General features: G+C 44.1%; 1 protein-coding gene across 4 annotated transcripts in view; it reads left to right on the top strand.

Annotated features, from left to right (window-relative positions):
* GARNL3 (GTPase activating Rap/RanGAP domain like 3) overlaps positions 1-21,167 on the top strand; it is a 295,858-nt gene that overhangs the window by 55,572 nt on the left and 219,119 nt on the right. For 2 of the 4 annotated variants that reach the window (XM_040324016.1, XM_040324017.1), the window contains exon 2: positions 4,357-4,377. The exons of 1 other annotated variant lie outside the window; for it this stretch is intronic. In XM_040324016.1, the coding sequence (XP_040179950.1) occupies positions 4,357-4,377 (21 nt within the window). Of the gene's footprint in view, positions 1-4,356; positions 4,378-14,961; positions 15,258-21,167 lie in introns of those variants that run through there. One more of the 4 variants, XM_040324019.1, reaches the window with a different exon arrangement.

The following is a 21,167-nucleotide window of genomic DNA, read 5'->3' as shown; positions in this document are numbered from 1 at the left end:
GTCGGGTATGCAAATTAGTAGTTTCGGCAAAGTTAGTCGTTTTTTTTTGGTGCCCTAACTTTAGTCAGCAAACGTATTGCTGTCTAAAGTATGGCCGTCGTTCCCACGTCAAAATGTAAAAATGAACGTCGTTTGCTTAAGCCGTCCGGGAATACGGAATTGCGCTACGCGCGTCGCCGTTCGAAAAAATGACGTCACTTCGCGCAAAGCACGGCGGGAGTTAGGAAACGGAGCATGCGCGGTAGGTCCGGCGCAGGAGCGCGCCTAATTTAAATGGCACACGCCCATTTGAATTGGCCCGCCTTGCGCCGGAGGCCGCCGGCGTAGGTTTTCATCGCAAGTGCTTGGTGAATCAGGCACTTGCGATGAAAACTTGCGGCGGTGTAACGTATCTACTATACGTTACGCCGCCGCTCACCTACGTGAATCTGGCCCTAAATATCCTGTGCACCTTCACTGTGCTGCAAGAAACAGAATTTATTGGTAATGCTGGCCATACACTCTACGAAAAATCGTCCGAACAAACGTTCAGCCGTGAGCGCAAATGATAGTGCCATCATGTAATGACCGATAAATCGTTCAGTGGACATAGATAAAAAAATTTTTTTTTTTTTTTTTTTTACATATACCTAGTGCAGAAAGTTCGGACAGGAAACACATTAACCTTCCGATTTATTGTTCGTTCAGCAGAAAATTTCCAAACTTGTGCTTTGTTTTTTCGGCTCAAAAACGTCCCAACGATTATCGATTTTGTGCCCATTAAAGCGGAGGTTCACCCATAGAGAATACATTTTCCCCTTCGCTTCCTGCTCGTTTTGTCTAGGGGAATCGGCTAGTTGTTTTAAAATATGATCCGTACTTACCGTTTACGAGATGCATCTTCTCCGCCGCTTCCGGGTATGGGCTGCGGGACTGGGCGTTCCTTCTTGATTGACAGTCTTCCAAGAGGCTTCCGACGGTCTCATCCATCGCGTCACGATTTTCCGAAAGAAGCCGAACGTCGGTGCGCAGGCGCAGTATAGAGCCGCACCGACGTTCGGCTTCTTTCGGCTACTAGTGACGCGATGGATGCGACCGTCGGAAGCCTCTCGGAAGACTGTCAATCAAGAAGGAACGCCCGCTCCCGAAGACCCATACCCGGAAGCGGCGGAGAAGATGCATCTCGTAAACGGTAAGTACGGCTCATATTTTAAAACAACTAGCCGATTCCCCTAGACAAAACGAGCAGGAATCTAAGGGGAAAAGAGAAAAAAAAAACTAATTGGGTGAACTCCCGCTTTAACTGTTCGAAAAACGAACGAAGTGTCTGAATGACCGATTTTTGTCCGATTTTTCGTATAGTGTATGGCCAGCATAAGTCAGAAATCTTAATAGCTTGTAGCTTGAAAACACCTTGATCTCATAGCCAAGAGAAGATATATTAACCACTTCAGGCCCGGGCCAATTCTGGCACTCCGCTCCTACATGTAAAAATCATAATATTTTTGCTAGAAAATTACATAGAACCCCCAAACACTATATATGTTTTTTTTTAGCAAAGGGACAGTAAAGTTAGTTCAATTTTTTCTAATAATGTGAAAGATGAAGTTACGCAGAGTAAATAGATACCTAACATGTCACGCTTCAAAACTGCACACGCTTGTGGAATGGCGCCAAACTTCGGTACTTAAAAATCACCATAGGCGACGCTTTAATTTTTTTTACTGGTTACTACAATTTTTGAGTTACAGAAGAGGTCCATGGCTAGAATTGTTGCTCTCGCTCTAACGTTCGCGCTGACACCTCACATGTCTGGTTTGAACACCATTTTCATATGTGGGCGGGACGTGTGTTTTTTGAATGCAGAGGCCGGGCGTGACGTCATAACATCGTGCCTGGCCTCCGACAATCATAGAGACTCCGACGACCATCTGGTCCATTGGAAATCTCTGTGATCAACATCCGGGGCCGGTGGTTCCTGTCACCGACTCACCGATCACACAGGTGAGTCGGGAGAAGCACGGAGGGGCGGGACGTCCCCTTTCGCTGCCTGTAAGAACGATCAAGTGACAGAACAGCCGCTATGATCGATCCCATGGTGCAGGGAATCGTCCGCTGAAACCGTCAATATCTGAATGATATACCACCACAAAGCCCAGGACATCATATGACGTCCTTCGGGCGCCAAGTGGTTAATATCTTGAAGTCAGAAAGACCTGACTAGTTCACTCTGTTGTGAGCAGGTAACCCCTTTGTTCCCCTTCTGTTCCTGATAGCTGGACAGAACAGGCAGTCTTCAGATGTATAGGCTCCAGAGAAGGCTAAATCCTAGTACAAACCATGAGATTATTGGACGAATTATCATTTTTTTTTTTTTTTTGCATGCTAGTCTCCATATCGAATGTGAATAGGTTACCAAGTACGAAAATTTTCATACGACAGAAAAGATATTCGGATGTACTGTAATGTATTTGTATTGTATTTTCTGGCGAAAACTGTACTGATTAAATGAAAATTCTACGGTCTGGAATCGTACGAGAAACATTTTTGCGTTTCTTCCTTCAAAAAATTTCAGATGATAGCTGTGTACTAACGATCGCGTCGAAAGCGGAATTTTTTTTTGTCCAGTTTTCTCATCGTGTGTACGAGGTTTTACTTACACATGAGAGTTGTGGAAGAATGAGGTCAGGAAGTTTTTTTTTTTTTTTTCAATGCAATGACCTGTCTTTGGAGAGTGGGCATAGCCCTGGAGCTCTGTGCATATACATTTATTATTCATACATGTCATGTTTTCTGGCTGTCTGGTGTGTGTTCGCTTTTTTTGTGCTTCTGACAGCACAATGAAATATTTATTCTTATAAATATTATAAATCACCCTTTTTATACTTCGTGCAGAGTTGTTTTTTTTTATCCTGAACTTACCTCTGTTATAGGATTTTATTTGAATCAGGACAGTGGGAATCAATGTTTCTATGTTCTCGCAGTAAATAAACTATAGCACACATTCAAGTTACAACTCTAACTAAGGCTGCATTCACACCTGAGCGTTTTGTAGCCTGAAGCGCGACGGTCCAAAACGCTAGAGGGGAAAAAATACATTATTCTCAATGGAGATGGTTCACATCTCCACTCCAAAACGCCTGACGCCGAACGCCTGAAGCTCAAACAAGTTCCGGACCCTTTTTTGTCGTGTGAATCAAGCGGTTTGGGCATTTTTGAGCGTTTGTATTTTCCATAGAAAGTAATGGAAACGCTCGATTCAAGCGACTAGCGCGACAACGAGTGTTTGCTATGGGCGTTTTGTCGCTTTAATCAATAGAACATTTCACCCAGGCAGAAGATAAATAAAATCTACCAACATAGCAACAAGTGATGAAAAGATGATCATTTATCCTATTGGCTAAAATAAAAAACGTCGAAGTACAAAAACGTCGGACGATGCTGTATGCAAACGTGCAAATACGCCGGAAAAAACGACCAAACAAGCTACGCTCAGGTGTGAATGCAGCCTTAATAGGCTTGTTAGCAACACAAACAGAGCTATGGAGATATTTATGTAGCAGCTCCCTCGTTGTCATACATCCCAACATCTCAAAGTGACAGCACTCTATAGGCCCGTACACACGATCGGATTTTCCGACGGGAACTGTGTGATGACAGGCTGTTGTCGGAAAATCGGACCGTTTGTATGCTCCATCCGACAATTGTTGTCGGATTTTCCGACAACAAATGTTGGAGAGCATGCTCTAAATTTTTCCGACAACAAATGTATGTTGTTGTAATATATGATCAGGTGTGCAGAAATCCTTCGAAGAAAAAAAAAAAATCCAAAGTACAAACACGCATGCTCATAAGCAATGCTAACCATAACACCACATTAGCAGAAGTTGCCCAAAGGGTAGCGCTAAAGAGGTGAAAAAACACTTGGTTTCGTTTTTTTGGCCGACAATTCTTTGCCGTTTGTATGCAAGACAAGTTCATGGCCAACACCCTTCGGACAAAAGTCCTACGCTTTGCGGAAAATCCGATCGTGTGTACCAGGCTTGTAACTGGCATTTCATGTTGAGGAGAGGCTCCCTGCACAATTATTGGGGTTACTAGACAACTTTTTATACCAGAATAATGCCCATTACAGTAACAATTTAATCTTATATATTCTAAGCACTCTGATCTTCCTGCAAATCTTCCATAATAGATGTTTCTGCTTGGCTGCCTCTTTGTATATTTTGGAGTTTTTCTAGGTGATTAAGTAAAAAAATATGTTTCATAATGTTTGACTACAGTATCCAGTACTGGAATTTTCTGTTTTTACATTTTGCTGTGACAACAATAATTATTTTCTTTCTCTCTTCTGGCTGCTTCCTGTGGATCCCACAGAGCTACCGCCCTCCCCACCAGGTACTGTCACCTGCACCTCTTATGTGTCTAACGTATGAGTGTATACATCCCATTCATACATCTGCTGCATTGTCTGTCACCTCGCTATTGTAGTCACGCTGCATGCCTCTGTCAGCAATATTGTATGTAACACTTCAGGGCATTTACTCTGCAGGTAAGCTGCCACCTGATTGGGTCACATGTATAGAGCAAATTCTACCCGTTTAATTATAGTGACTGCCATACTGCTTACATAGCTGCTAATCATAACATACCATTTATTACTGCTATTGTAATGCATTCCAAATATGTATATCTACTGTATGTTTGTAGATATCTATATACTGTGTATATAAAAGGCATTAAGTGTACTGGATACACATGCACAGCTTATTATAACAAAGATTGTACCTTCTGTACTGTAATTGTGCTATCCCCACCTATACATTGTAAAGCGCAGCATAAACTGTTGACGCTATATAAATCGTCTATAATAATAAAGTCAAATAGAATGTGCACTTTGCAATTGTACTCTACAGTACAGTTGCATTAATTTCCCTTAGTACATGTAAATGTGGTAAAGCATTACTTTGTTAGAATACCCAATTAGGTGCAAGGAATTTTTTTTTTTTTAAAGCCCTTGCTTGCGCATGATTGGCTGATGGAAATCAGCAGAGCTTTACCATATTTACTAAGCCCCGAAAAAATGAATGCAAGTGCACAGTCTAATTGCCTTTAGTAATTCTCCCCAATGGGGTTGATTTACTAACAGTGGAGGGAGCAAAATCTGGTGCAGCTCTGCATAGAAACCAATCAGCTTCCAGGTTCTTTTGTCAAAGCTTAATTGAATACGCTGAAGTTAGAAGCTAATTGGCTACCATGCACAGCTGTACCAGATTTTGCACTCTTCACTTTTAGTAAATCAACCCCAATGTGTTTTAATTTATAGCAATCAGATTTTACTGTTCTTATGTTAAGAGCAGACCCAAAAATTAAAGAGGAATTATGGTTTGTTATTAATATTATTTATTGCTTTTACACAGTGCTTTACATATTATACTCTGTCCTCAAGGAGCTTTATGATCTAAAGTCCCAAACTCGCATGCATACATACACGTACTACAGCCATTTTAGATAGACTAAGGTAGTATTTAAAAACCTGTCGGTTGTTTTTCCTCATTGGCGGAGACTTCCCTTGACTTCCTATCCCCTAAGCGAAACAGGAAGTGAGAGGAAATCCCTCCAAATTAAGGGAATCCCATGTTGTCATCCGGGTCACCAGCACTGGTGTTCCCATTTAAGATTTCCCCTCTATTCCTGTTCTGGTGATAACCAAAATTTGGGATTTTCTTTCACTTTTAGTGATATTGGTAAACAAGACTACTGGAGGGGGTAAGTGGCGGTTCACACTATAGCGACTTGGGATCCGACTTGTGTCGCCCCAAGTTGCGCGACATGAGAAATTACATTGAAGTGAATGGAGCCGTCTTAATCAGAGGCGGCTCTAGGCTTTGTGAGGCCTTAGGCAAAAGTTGACATGGGGCCCCACTCGGGCCCATGATGGGAAAAATAATTCAAGGACAAGAGCCTCTTCCCCACAACCCTGGCCGGTGGTTGTGAGGGGGGCTGTGGGCAGGGGGCTTATCGGAATCTGGAAGCCCCCTTTAACAAGGTGGCCTTGTGACGACATTGACTGAGGGCATGCTGGGTCATTGACGTCACAAGGGGTGGTGTCCCCGATATTCACTGTTAGTTAGGGACGCTGGCGGCCCCGCTCCTGAGTCGGGGCTCATAACGCTGCCGAGCACAGCAGCGTTACTGTTCCCTGTCCCTCAAAACTGGGGTAATGCATTGGGCAAGTTAGGTGTCTGCGAGGCCTTAGGCGACCGCCTAATTGAAGAGCCGCCTCTGATCTTAATGTACCCTACTGAAGTTGCTCCGACTTCAGAAAAGGTTCCTTTACTACTTCAAGGCAACTTCTAGGCAACTTGTACCCATTGATTTCAATGGAAGTTGCCTCAAGTCGGATCACCGTCTTAACTAAAGCAACTTTACAGGAAGAGAAAATTATTTTCTCAGGCAAACCCCTCCCTCCCCCAGAGCTGATTATTGTTTGATTGGCCACTGGCAAAGTCGCCTGTCCAGGAGACAACTTGAAGTTGCGTTGTAAGTCACTCCAAGTCGCGCTAAAGTCGTCGCGCTGGAAGTCGTGTTGCCCCTGTGTGAACCGCCACTAAATCTCACAAACAGGAGCACAGACTGCAGAATAAAAACAAACAAAAAATTGACAGGTATTCTAATCCTCTTCACTCTATCCAAAACAATAAAGTTTTGCCTTTAGTTATAGTTTATCCTACCAGCATGTCTTGTGTGGAAGGAAATTCATGAAAGCACAGGGAGAACATGCAAACTCCATGTAGGAAATGTTGTGGTAGGGATTTAAATAGATGACCTAGTGCTGCAATACAGAGGTGCTAAGCCACTGTTCTGAGTGGTGGCTTTGTGATATTGTTGTCTTGGTACAAGGCGTTCTTGGTCCTAGACTCCTTACAGGCATGTAGTGACCAGTGGATATCTTCTAAGCTCCACTTCAACAATTACTATGATCATTTTGTGTAAGTCACATTCTGTTATAGATGTAATTCTTCTTGAAGGTTGAAGTTGTTTTCTCATGTTTGAAAGATGTATTCAGCAAATCCATAAACTAAAAAGGTATAACAGTATACCGAGACTCTTCTGCCTTGTTAAGAGGTATCATTGGCCAACTATAATTTATTAATATCACAACACAGAGAAATCTGATCTCTATTTAACAGCTCAAAATCAATGGTGAAAATGGATCTGGTTTCTCTATCATGTTCCAGCGCCCCCCCTTGCAATGTTCAATCTTTAGATCTGATTCTGCACCAGGGCCACAGGATAGCCTTCTATGGGATAACACGTGGGCTGCCTATAAACTCCAACATGCTTCTAGGTATTAAAATGTGAAAAAATGGGCTGTACAATAAATCCCCAGTAGTGTATATTTTATTGCTCTAAAAATATCCTGACATTTTTGTGATGTAATCAGGGGCCCCCGGGCAATAGAAGATTATAGGGCCATACAGGATACACACACAAACACACAGACAGGCACACAGTATACATGCACACAGACACACACTGAAAGGTACTGGAGAGGCGGGGAAGCTATAATATTGGGATTTTTTTTAAAACACAGATTTTTACACACTGTCCCTGATTTTTACTGAGGCTGGCAACCCTGACGGGGCCCCTAGTGGCATGGGGCCCTCGAATGGTCAGTCCACCCCTGGATGTAATTTAAACAGACCCATAACCAGCAGTTTTGGCAAATTATCAGTTTTTCCAGAACTTTGTCCCCAAAGCTTGCAGTTTTAATGGGCCTGGGGATGACACCAAAGTGGGCACAGGTTGAGTTGCAATTTTCCTGCAATATTGGAAAATGTTTTGACTGTTTTTTTTTTATTTTCAGATAGTGACCAAAAAGAAGTTGATATTACTGACTTGTTTTTGACATTGCAGGCTCCAGAGCTGTCAATATACTTCCTTCAATACTTTGTGAATCATAACCTGGAACAAATATGTGGCCTAGAGTCCCGTACACACGATCGGATTTATGTGATGACAAGCTGTTGTCGGAAAATCCGACTGTTTTGTATGCTGCATCAGACAATTGTTGTTGAATTTTCCGTCAATAAATGTTGGATGGCATGCTTTAAAATTTTCCGACAGCAAATGTGTCTTGTCGGATTTTCCTATCGTGTGTACACAAGTCCAAAGTACAAACACGCACGCTCAGAAGCAATGCTAACCATAAAGAGGAAGTAAACCCTCACAAAAAAAAAAAGCCCCTGCAAGAGAGCCCCTGCATGTGTCACTTACCTGAGAACAAAGCCCCCGAAGTCCTCCTCGGTCCCGTCCACGGCCGCCGCCATGTCCCCTCGGAGCTTTCTTCCTGTTATCGCTGCTCCGGCACTGTGATTGGCCGGACCGGCGATGACGTCACTCCCGCGCGGGACCGGCAGTTCAAAAGCCCTGCACGGTCAGTGCGCCTGCGCTGTTGTCTACGGCGCATTCCTTTTTGCATATATCTCCTAAACCGTGTAGGTTTAGGAGATATTGCAAACACCTACAGGTAAGCCTTAATCTAGGCTTACCTGTAGGTGAAAGTGCTTTAGGGGGGGGGTTTACAACCACTTTTTTTTTTCAATTTCATATTCTTTATTAATTTTCATCATCTTTTAAAAACAATAAATGGTTAAAATCCTATATCTTTTTACCATTTCTGTTTCACATATTTCATACATATCTTCAATATTCCCCCTTTTATTTTACCCTTTTCCCTCCCTCCCCTCCCCCCTCCCTACTCTGACCATCCGCTTTATTGGGTTTTCTTTCACACGGGGTATCTCATTTCTTCCAACCAAGGGTTCCACATTTTACCAAACTCCCTGATATTCCCTCTCTTGGTATAAACCACCTTCTCCTTCCAAATTGACTCTGTGACTACGTTAATCCATTCCTTTACTGATGGGGGGTTGACTGCTTGCCATCTCTGAGCTATTAACTTTCTTGCCTGAAAACAGCATCTCAACACTACTTTTGATGTGCTGGTCATTCTACTTATTTCTTCCCCTAGGCCCAGGATACATAATCTGGGGTTCATCTCCAGCTTTAATTTATATATCTTATTGATGATGTCCAGTATCCCCCTCCAATACCTGAACAGTTTCGGGCACTTCCATATCATATGCAATAAATCTCCTGTATCGTGGCACCTGGGGCATCCTGCATCCGCTCTCAATCCAAAGTTAAATAATCTCTTAGGTGTGTAATATGTCCTATGTATCAGCATCAGGAAGGAAAATCTCTGTGCTGGCGAGACTGTAACCGAATGTCCTCTTTCCAATACCTTCCTCCATTGATCTTCTGTTATAATCCCTAGGTCTTCTTCCCATTTTACTCTGCTTTTAAGTTTTTCTGGGCCTTCAATGCTCTCCTTACATATGTATGAGTAGACCTCGGAGATAAATCCCTTCGTCTTACTCCAGTTATTCACTTTCTGAAGGATAAAGATCTTAACCCATATTGGCCCTACTCTATTAAACTGAGCATCTAGTGCATGTCTGATTTGGAGGTATCTATAGAATGTATGTTTAGGTACATCATATTCCTTTCTAATTGCGGCGAATGTTTTTATAGTTCTTCCTTCATATAGCTGTGCCAATCTAATGATCCCCTTAGCTGCCCATTCGTTGATTTTCCCAACTGACTCCAGTTCCTGAAGGTTTCTATTATCCCAAAGAGGTGCGTATTCTGTCATTCCCTCCTGTCCTCCTAGTATCTTTACTGCTTTCCACACTTTAAGGGCCATCTTAACCGTTGGGATTCTATTAGTAAAGGAATTGGCCTCCAATACCTCCACCACTGTCTCATGGGGTGCCCCTAAACACATCAATCCCACATTTGTATCCCCTCCTGATTCAGTTCTCACCGCTATATGCTGCAGCTGTGCTGCCAGAAAGTAGCATTGTGGGTGAGGTACTGCCATTCCTCCCTCTCGTATAGGTAATTGCAGTGTTTGCAACTTGATTCTAGATTGACCCCCTTTCCAGATTAGTTCTCTGAACAATGTATCTATTTTCCTAAACCATTTCTTATGTATCCATATTGGTGAATTATGCAATATGTACAATAATTGGGGCATCCACAGCATTTTAATCAAGTTGCATCTCCCCGCCACTGACAAGGGTAGGTACCGCCAGATTTGGATTTTCTTTTTGAATTTAGACAGGAGGGGTACTAAATTATACTTTATGTATTTATTGGGATCGCTTGTTATAAATATTCATTATTCATTATTCAAGTATTTCATTATCTCAACTTTCTTCCTGATAATTTCCCAAAATCTCTAAATATAGTCATTGCTTGTTTAATGGATTGATTCGTGTCCCAGAGGAAGAGGAGAAAATCGTCCGCATAAAGTGCGATTCTCTCCTCCCCTGTCGGCCTCACGAATCCCTCCATTTTTGTGTCTGCCCTTATTGCAATGGCCAATGGTTCCATTACCAAAGCAAATAACCACTTTAACACAAGATTAGCAGAAGTTGCCCAAAGGGTGGCACTAAAGAGCTGAAAAAACACGTAGTTTTGTGTTTGTTGGCCGACAATTCTTTGCCGTTGCCCTTCGGACAAAAGTCCTACACTTTGTCCGTGGAAAATACGATCGTGTGTACCAGGCTATGAAGTTGGAATGCAACACCTATGCGTTTATTCTGCGTCAGTGACTCGCTAGGTAGTGAGGCAAAGATGAGCATGGCAGGCCCAGCTCCTGCACCTCTAAAAACAGGTTGTCAGATCTGATGATATTGATATGGTTGAAGGAGACTATAGACTGCACCGTATGAAATGTACAAAACCCCTTCAGCATCTGCCTTCTCTACACAATTATTCAATGTCAGAATGAATAAACTATAAATGTTGTAATTTTCCAGCCAGAACAAATGGCGAGGAGCATCAGCTGTTTGAATCCTGACAGGTGACATCCACGCTTAGATCATGTCCTGTCACACAGTATTTTTAGTGACAGGAAATTTCATGATGTAGTAGCGATGACTCTCCATCAATAAAAGCAGTCTGTCACATCCATATGGTTTCTGTGTAGTGTGTGCTGGAGACGGTCACAGTAGATGAATATTTTTGTTAGAGCTATGTTGGTCGGATAGAATTTTCCAGTTGGATCCTGTTGATTGCCTGACACATGGAGATCGCATCCAGCACTCTTTCTGCCTCCAAGGCCTCCTCCTTGTGCCGGTATTTCTCCAGTTTTTTGAGCTAGCCTCAGACGCCTTTTGAGGAGGGCTCTTCCCACAGGGGGACCATGACCTGAGGCTCTAGCTAGTGGCGCACCAATGGGGGGGGGGGGGGCAGGGGTCCGCCCCGGGTGCCACACATTAGGGGGGGGTGTTGAATATAATCGTATAATTGAATTTATATGTCATCCCGACGCACCCATCAGAGTCCTCCCCCCTCTTCACTTGTATGTGTGTGTCACGCAGAGTGGCGATCTCCCGCTGTGGCAAGGAGTATAGATCTGAAATGTTCAGCGGCTGCGGTAATAAAGTCCCACCTTCTATACCCGCTCCTGTGATAGACGGCCCACTGATCCAATGTCGGGAAATTGAATCGGTGTGACGTGTATCATAGGAGTCGGTCTAGGAGGCGGGGCTTTGTTACAGTGGCTGCCCTGGCAATATAAATGCAAGCTCCGTGACACAGCGGAAGATCGCCGCTCTGTGTGATCCAGGCACTGGTGAGGCTGCATTCGATGGGCACTGATAAGGCTGCATTGATCTCTTGTATCATGTGCGCAGTCTCTAACCATCTCCTGTAGTATGTCTGCAATCTCTTATTTAAACATAAATACATTGCTAATAGTATTAGCTAGCTGTTTATGCCTTGGGTAGGACTGTGCAGGGGAGGCAGAGGGTAAAAGGGGACACTGTAATCAGAGAGATGGGGAGGGGGGGTGTCAGGCAAGGGGTACTGCGATGGGGGCTGTAAAATTTGTGCATTAAATTCTCATGACGACATTAGAAATTTTTGTGGGCATTTTTTACATTTTAAAGTTGTGGGGGGGGGGGGGGGTATAGCATCCACCCTGGGTGCCAAATCTCTAGGTAGGCCACTGGCTCTAGCAATGGGATTGAACATGAGATACCCACAGGAGAGAGCCCTCCCATCTGGGACAGCTATGGAAGCATACTTCTACTCCTCTACCAAGAAAGGGGTAGAAATGGCATCCTCCACTTTTGTGTATTTAGCATCTAAATGCTGCTACCAGGAGGGGTGCCTCTCCTTTTCCACAGATCGAGGAATCCCCAGGACAGGCCAAATTGTTCTTTATGCCAAATCTTTCCAGCAGGTGTTGGCAGATTAAAAAAAATAAAAAATAACCAAGGGCACGTTTTTATCATATGTATACAACTGTGAAACATGCAGAATTCATTTCTAAACAAACACAAAGTGCAAAACCAAACAAATTATATAAATATACATTTTTCTTGGCAAAATAATTGTGCTTACCAGAAACAAAAAAAAGGTCCTCTGTTTACACAAAATAAGATTCAATGTAACTGTCCTTGTATTATCTGCTTACATTCCTGCAACCTCCTCTGTATATATGGCACTTCATTACTCCACCACCCAGTGCATATATCTAGGACTTACAGTGCCTTGCAAAAGTATTCACCCCCTTGGCTTAAAAAAAAGGTTACTTTTTTTTTTTTTTTTATACACTGTTCTTTCTTTTTTTTTAAAGTTACTTTTATTCCTATTACAAGGAATGTAAACATCCCTTGTAATAGAAAAAAGCATGACAGGACCTCTTAAATATGAGTTTTGGGGACAAAAAGTCCTCAGATCTTGCATTTACACTAAAATGCAATAAAAAAATGGCCCTTTAAGAGCTATGGGCGGAAGTGACGTTTTGATGCCACTTCCGGCCTGCGATGGTATGGAGACAGGTGGGGGCCATCTTCCCCTCACTCGTCTCCATACCCAGCCAGCAGAAGGGCCCTATTGCCTCTGCTGCTGCCGACGGCTCCGGTAAGCGGCGGAGGGCTTGGGAGAGCGGCGGGAGGGGGAGCCCCTCTCCTGCCGCCGATAAAAGTGATCTTGCGGCAAATCTGCCGCAGAAACCACTATTATCGGAAACCGGACCGCCTGCTGAAGAACAGGATACTGGGGTTATGGCAGCTAGCTGCTGCCATGACAAAGATATCCCTCTTCAAACAGCCGATGTATATCGGCGTACGACGGTCCGGAAGTGGTTAAAGCGGGGGTTCCACAGCAGATCGTTTTTTTTTTTTTTTTGTTGCATTCAATGTGTTTGTAGATCACCAATTAGTACTCACTTGTTTGGTGAATTCAAACCTCCCCTGTCTGTTTTTGTGCAAAAGATGAACTTTTAAAATCAGCTCTATCATTTTGCTTGTGGTGTTCTGCTGAAAAAGGCACCCCCAGCGGATAAGGACCCCCCTGTACTGTGCAGGCCTCAACGGAGTTTCCGAAAGTAGCCGAACATGTAGAGCTGCGAGTTAGCTCTGCACGGCGCCTGCGCACCGGCTAGGAGCCGTGTAGAGCTGACTGCGCAGGCGCCGTGTAGAGCTGACTCGCAGCTCTACATGTTCGGCTACTTTCGGAAACTCCGTTGAGGTTTGTGACGCGCCTGCGCAGTACGGGGGGGGGGGGGTTCCTTATCCGCCGGGGGTGTCTTTTTCGGAAGGACATGACACATCTGGGCGAACTCCCAGATTACATTGCGCCTCTAGAAACGCCTACTCCCGCGGGAGTGAGTACCCGGAAGCTGAATCTGAACCAGGCAAAATATGCTCCTATATAGATGTTGTTTTGGGTGAACCTCCACTTTAGGGGAAACATGTAAATGTGTTGGAATAGCCTAGTCAAAGCCCAGACCTGAATCCAATAGAAAATCTGTGGTCAGACTTAAAAAATTGCTGTTTACAAGCACAAACCATCCAACTTGAAGGAGCTGGAGCAATTTTGCGAGGAGGAATGGGCAAAAGTCCCAGTGGTAAGATGTGGCAAATTCAGAGACTTATCCAAAGCGACTTGGAGCTGTGATAGCCGCAAAAGGTGGCTCTACAAAGTATTGACTTTAGGGGGGTGAATAGGTATGCACATTGACCTTTTCTGTTATTTTGTCCTATTTGTTTACTTCACAAAAAAAAAAAAAAAATCTTCAAAGTTGTGGACATGTTCTGTAAATTAAATGATGTAAATCCTCAAACAATCCATGTTAATTCCAGGTTGTGAGGTAACAAATCACGAAAAATGCCAAGGGGGGTGAATACTTTTGTACTAGTGAGGGGTGACCTTCATAATAAGTTGTGGCTTCTGGGTGCCACTAATACGGGCAGGCTCCTGTTGCTCTGTACATCCATATTCCCTAATATACACCTGTGTGCAGGAGCCCTAAGAAATCTCAAGCGATAGTTAAACTTCCCCACTTTGTAACATAACCTATTCCTCTGAGTCCTTGGTGGCTGGCAGAGTACATTGTATGGTGGCTGGCAGAGTACATTGTATGAATGCTCTTTGCAGTATTGCTTCTAACTTTCTACCTGTTTAGTAAAGTGAAAGTTCCAGGTACACCTTGTGCTCTCCAAACTCTGCTTGGCAAAAACACAGATTATACTTGCTGTATACTTACTGTATTATGTGTACAGTGCTGGGTACACGTCTGTCTGGTTTATATAATGTTGGCTGTATTCTGTGTACAGTTCTGGGCACACCTTTGTTTGGTATCAACAGAATGTTGGCTGTATTCTGTGTACAGTGCTGGGTACACCTCTGTCTTGTATATTTAATGTATATATAACGTTGGCTGTATTCTGTGTACAGTGCTGGGTACACTTCTGTCTAGTATATACAGAATGCTGGCTGTATTCTGTGTACAGTGCTGGGTACACCTCTGTTTGGTATATACAGATTTTTGTGTACAGTGCTGAGTACACCTCTGTGTGTTCTATACAGAATGCTGGCTGTATTTAGTGTAGACTTGTGTTACATAGATAATGTTGTCTGTATTCGGTGTACAGTGCCGGGTACACATCCATCAGGCTCAGGAGGTGGTGACAGTGTGTGTATGGGGGGAGGAGGGTGAATGGATGAAGGTGGATGATGATGAAAGTGTTGAGCTGCCTATCTAGCCTCCAAGTCACGTTCATGTAGCGAGGACCCCATCCCTCCCCCTCCTCCTCTCTCCATCCATCTCTCAGGGGCTCCGCTCACCCTCATCTATGGAGAATGGACGGCGTGGACTCTGCTTCCTCCAAATTGCTCAGCTTCACTCAACGGTAAGAGATGTGCCTGGTGTCCTTGTGTGTGTGTGTTTGCAGAATGGTGTGCGGTGCCTTCACCTGTCTGATCATCTGTGTAGTGTGTGCTGACATCCATCCATGTACACTGTCACACTCTGCAGGCTGGAGGGACATCCACCATGTACACTGTCACACTCTGCAGGATGGGGGACGTCCATGTACACTGTCACACTCTGCAGGATGGGGGGACATCCATCCATGTACACTGTCACACTCTGCAGGATGGGGGACATCCATGTACACTGTCACACTCTGCAGGATGGGGGACATCCATGTACACTGTCACACTCTGCAGGATGGGTGGACGTCCATGTACACTGTCACACTCTGCAAGATGGGGGGACGTCCATGTACACTGTCACACTCTGCAGGATGGGGGACATCCATATACACTGTGTCACTCTGCAGGATGGTGGGGACTTCCATGTACACTGTCACACTCTGCAGGCTGGGGGGACATCCATGTACAGTACACTGTCACACTCTTCAGGCTGGGGGGACATCCACCATGTACACTGTCACACACACTCTGCAGGATGGGGGACATCCATATACACTGTCACACTCTGCAGGCTGGGGGACATCCATGTACACTGTCACACTCTGCAGGCTGGGGGACATCCATGTACACTGTCACACTCTGCAGGATGGGGGGACATCAATGTACACTGTCACACTCTGCAAGTAGGGGGGACGTCCATGTACACTGTCACACTCTGCAGGCTGGGGGACATCCATGTACACTGTCACACTCTGCAGGATGGGGGGACCTCCATGTACACTGTCACACTCTGCAGGCTGGGGGACATCCATATACACTGTCACACTCTGCAGGCTGGGGGGACATCCACCATGTACACTGTCACACTCTGCAGGATGGGGGGACGTCCATGTACACTGTCACACTCTGCAGGCTGGGGGACATCCATGTACACTGTCACACTCTGCAGGATGGGGGGACCTCCATGTACACTGTCACACTCTGCAGGCTGGGGGACATCCATATACACTGTCACACTCTGCAGGCTGGGGGGACATCCACCATGTACACTGTCACACTCTGCAGGCTGGGGGGACATCCATGTACACTGTCACACTCTGCAGGATGGGGGGACGTCCATGTACGCTGTCACACTCTGCCGGATGGGGGGACGTCCATGTACGCTGTCACACTCTGCAGGATGGGGGGACGTCCATGTACACTGTCACACTCTGCAGGATGGGGGGACGTCCATGTACACTGTCACACTCTGCAGGATGGGGGGACGTCCATGTACACTGTCACACTCTGCAGGATGTGGGGACGTCCATGTACACTGTCACACTCTGCAGGCTGGAGGGACATCCATGTACACTGTCACACTCTGCAGGATGGGGGGACGTCCATGTACGCTGTCACACTCTGCCGGATGGGGGGACGTCCATGTACACTGTCACACTCTGCAGGATGGGGGGACGTCCATGTACACTGTCACACTCTGCAGGATGTGGGGACGTCCATGTACACTGTCACACTCTGCAGGCTGGGGGACATCCATATACACTGTCTCACTCTGCAGGCTGGGGGGACATCCATGTACACTGTCACACTCTGCAGGCTGGGGGGACATCCACCATGTACACTGTCACACTCTGCAGGCTGGGGGGACATCCATGTACGCTGTCACACTCTGCAGGATGGGGGGACGTCCATGTACACTGTCACACTCTGCAGGATGGGGGGACGTCCATGTACGCTGTCACACTCTGCCGGATGGGGGGACGTCCATGTACACTATGCAGGATGGGGGACATCCATGTACACTGTCACACTCTGCAGGATGGGGGGACATCCATGTACACTGTCACACTCTGCAGGATGGGGGGACATCCATGTACACTGTCACACTCTGCAGGATGGGGGGGGGGGTCGATATCAATGTACACTGTCACACTCTGCAGGCTGGGGGATATCCATGTACACTGTCACACTCTGCAGGCCGGCGGGACGTCCATGTACACTGTCACACTCTGCAGGATGGGGGGACATCCATGTACACTGTCACACTCTGCAGGATGGGGGGGGGGGGGGGTCGATATCAATGTACACTGTCACACTCTGCAGGCTGGGGGATATCCATGTACACTGTCACACTCTGCAGGCCGGCGGGACGTCCATGTACACTGTCACACTCTGCAGGATGGGGGGACATCCATGTACACTGTTACACTCTGAGGGATGGGGGATTGTGATCGCTCAATGCAGCCAGGAATATAGAACATCCCCACTGTATTCCGCCTCTGTACTAGGAGGTCCCTTCATAGGTGGAATGCAGGTGACGGGGACAGGTTCACACCTCCACCTAATGTCTGCCCTGATTGCTGATAATCATGTATAGGGTTCTCTGTCATGATCTTATCGGTGTGAAGGTCCTGAGTGGGGATATGAAATAAACATTCACCTTCACAACATACTAATAATCCCCTGATAGCTGTGCTGGGATCCTCACTGATTATTCAGGGCTCTCTGACTTGATTTCCTATGTAAGTATCATGTCATTGATCTGAAATCCAGGGCTACAGTGAATGTGAAGAGATCGGGTCCGGGGTCTGTTTTATCTAGCTTTATAATACCCATGGATAAGTCTGGGGCAGGGCTTGGTGTATATATTATATATTGGTCCAGGGTCCAATGTATCCAGTATAATAATTTCCATGGACAGGTCTGATCCAGGATCTGTAATATCCACCATAATAATGACCATGATTAAGTCTTGTTTAAGGTCCTTCATCTCCAGCATAGTAATGGACATGGCTTGATTTGGTTCAAGGCAGGAGGAACTATACCCAATATAATAATGACCACGGAGAGCATTGAGTCCATTATGTCCAGTATAATAATAACCATGGATAGCTTTGTTCTGTGGTCCAGTATATCCCGTATAATAATGACCATTTAGTAAACCATAGATAAGTCTGATCCAGGGTCCATTACATTCAGTATAATAATTACTATGGACAGTAGTGTTTCCAGGTCCACTATATATAGTATAATAACAATCATGGATAGGTGTGGTCTGGGGTTTGTTATATCCAGCATATTAGTGGCTATAGATAGACTCAGTTATATCCAGTATAATAATGATCATTGAGCCCTTTATATCCAGCATACAAGAGATCTATACATAGATTTGGACTGAGGTCCATTACATTCAGGGTAATGATGATCGTGGATAAGTCTGTTATGGGGTAATTTACATGTGGTATAATAATAATTTGGATCAATGTGGTCTGGGGTTTAGTGTATACAGTATAATAATGACCATGTTTAGGTCTGGTGTATAAGGTAAGGGCTGTAAGTCTAATATATTGACCATGGATAGATCTGATCTGATTCTGTTTAATCAGTATAATAATGACCATGGATAGGATTGACCCCGATTCCATTATACCCAGCATAAAAATTACCATAGATAGGTCTGGGCCCATGTTAATTGCATACAGTAAAATAATGACCTTGCAGAAATATGGTTGGGGTCATAACATCCAGTATAAAATAATGACCATGGATAGATCTGGTTTGTGGTTCACTATATCCAGTATAATAATAACCCCGTGTTGGCTTGGTCCTGGTCCACTATAAAAGAATGACAATGGAAACATCGGCTTTGTGGTGTGTAATATGTGGTACAAAAATGACCATTGATATATGTTGTTTTGTTTAGTGTATCCATTATAATAAGGACATTGGATAGGTCTAGTTCGAATTGCATTGTATCCAGCATATTAATGGCCATGGAAAGTCAGTGTAGTGTCTGTTAAATCTAGTATAATAACATTCATGTATACATTTGATATGGGGTTCATTATATCCAAGATATTAATGACCTGGTCTGGTCTGAAGTTTGTTATATCTGGTATGATAATGGCCTGTATATCCAGTTTTAAAAACACTTTGGATAGATCTGGTCTGGGGTCTGTTATATCCTGTGAAATAATAAGCCCTTCATATCCAGTGTGATAATGACCGTGAATGAATGTGGTTTGAGATCTACATTATTTGGTATAATAACCCCATAGCTAGATAGATGTAGTCCATGTATCCAGTATAATAATGATGGAAAGGTCTGGTCTGATATTAGTATATCATATAACAATAATTAGAATGACCATGGATAGAATTGGTCTTGGGTCCATTTTAATAAAGAATATGGATATATCTGGGGCATTAAGTAGGACTTTGTATTCAGTAAATAAAGGCAGGGCTCCAATATATTGATGACTGTGATAGATCTGAAATTAGAAAGGAAAATTGGACAGCTGAACTTCCACAAAAACCTTAAAAAGGTGGCCTTCAATGGTAAAAAGAAATGGAGCACTACAAAACACAGCAGACAGTGGGGTGTATAGCTAACGCGTTTCGCACTGTAATGTCAGTGCTTAGTCATAGCTAAAACAAAATGATGCACAACTCAAATATATACACCTATACCAAACCAATCACGTGATCCACCCACCTGTGGCCAACAATCGCTAATTGTATATACTCAAATGATGAGCAACAAGCGATGGTGGCCACCTGGAGGAGTAGATCAAATTGATGGGCGTATCGCACACACATAAGAAACCCAAATAAAAGTAAAAAATTATAAATAAAAGTAAAAAATATATATATAGAAAAAGGCATGGATAAAATCTAATCAGGTTAATATACAAATACAGTCAATATATATGTAAGTAATAATACAGAACGGTGTCATTATAACATAGTGATTGGATACGTATGTGTTTTCCTATCCGCTGAGTGGAGACTTGTGAAAGAATTGAGAATCCTGTGTGCATATACTGTATGTGTATACATCACAATGATAAAAATGAAATTAATATTAAATGGGAGGGTGAACATCAAAAATGTATGTGTATTATGTAACAGGAAACTCAAGGAACAGTGAAATTAAGAATAAAAAGATAGGCAGGGCTTTTTATATACTAGATTTGGTCCAGGAACTAGTATAAATTGTAAAGGCTCTGAATACAGTTTTTTATGACCATTGATAGATTTGGTCTGGTGTATAAAGGCAGGGCTCCGATTCAATTTTTTTTAACGCCCATAGATGGATCTGGTCCAGGGTTTGGCATGCAAAGGCAGGTCCAGTATAATATTGACCATAGACAGATGGTTCTGGGTTTGGTGTATAAACACAGGGCTCTGGATTCAGTAAAATCATCATGATATACAGATGGTCCAGGACAGTGTTTCTCAACCTTTTTTCTGGCAAGGCACCCTTTAAAATTATGCCCAGTTTCAGGGCACACCAGACAAAAATGTAAAAAAATTTCAGTTGTCTGTGACAGTTCAGGGGTCAGTAATTTGTGACACACAATTTAGGGGATAGTCGTTTGTGACACACCGTTCAGGGGTCAGTAATTTGTGACACACCGATCAGGGGTCAGTAATTTGTGACACACCGATCAGGGGTCAGTAATTTGTGACACACCGTTCAGGGGTCAGTAATTTGTGACACACCGATCAGGGGTCAGTAATTTGTGATGCACATTTCAAGGATCACTAGCTTGTGCTGCACAGTTTGGGGGGTAGTAATTTGGGATGTAGAGTTCAGGGGTCAGTAGTGAGTGACGCACAGTTTAAGGGTCAGTAATTTGTGACGCAGAGTGCAGAAGTCAGTAATTTGTGACGCAGAGTGCAGAGGTCAGTAATTTGTGACGCAGAGGTCAGTAATTTGATGCAGCAGTGAGTTATGCAAATGCAGATTACAGAGATCAGCACTACGTAAAGCAGGGTTCAGAGGTCAGCAGTGGCTAATGCAGAAATGCTGTTACACAAAAGAGATTATAGTTAACATCTGTTGCCAATTAGTAAACCAGAGAATGCTAACTCAAGTCACA

Source organism: Rana temporaria, chromosome 9 (genome assembly GCF_905171775.1).
Source record: "Rana temporaria chromosome 9, aRanTem1.1, whole genome shotgun sequence".
NCBI lineage: Eukaryota > Metazoa > Chordata > Amphibia > Anura > Ranidae > Rana > Rana temporaria.
The sequence above is the reverse complement of the archived record's forward strand: the minus strand, read 5'-3'. Positions and strand labels throughout refer to the sequence as shown.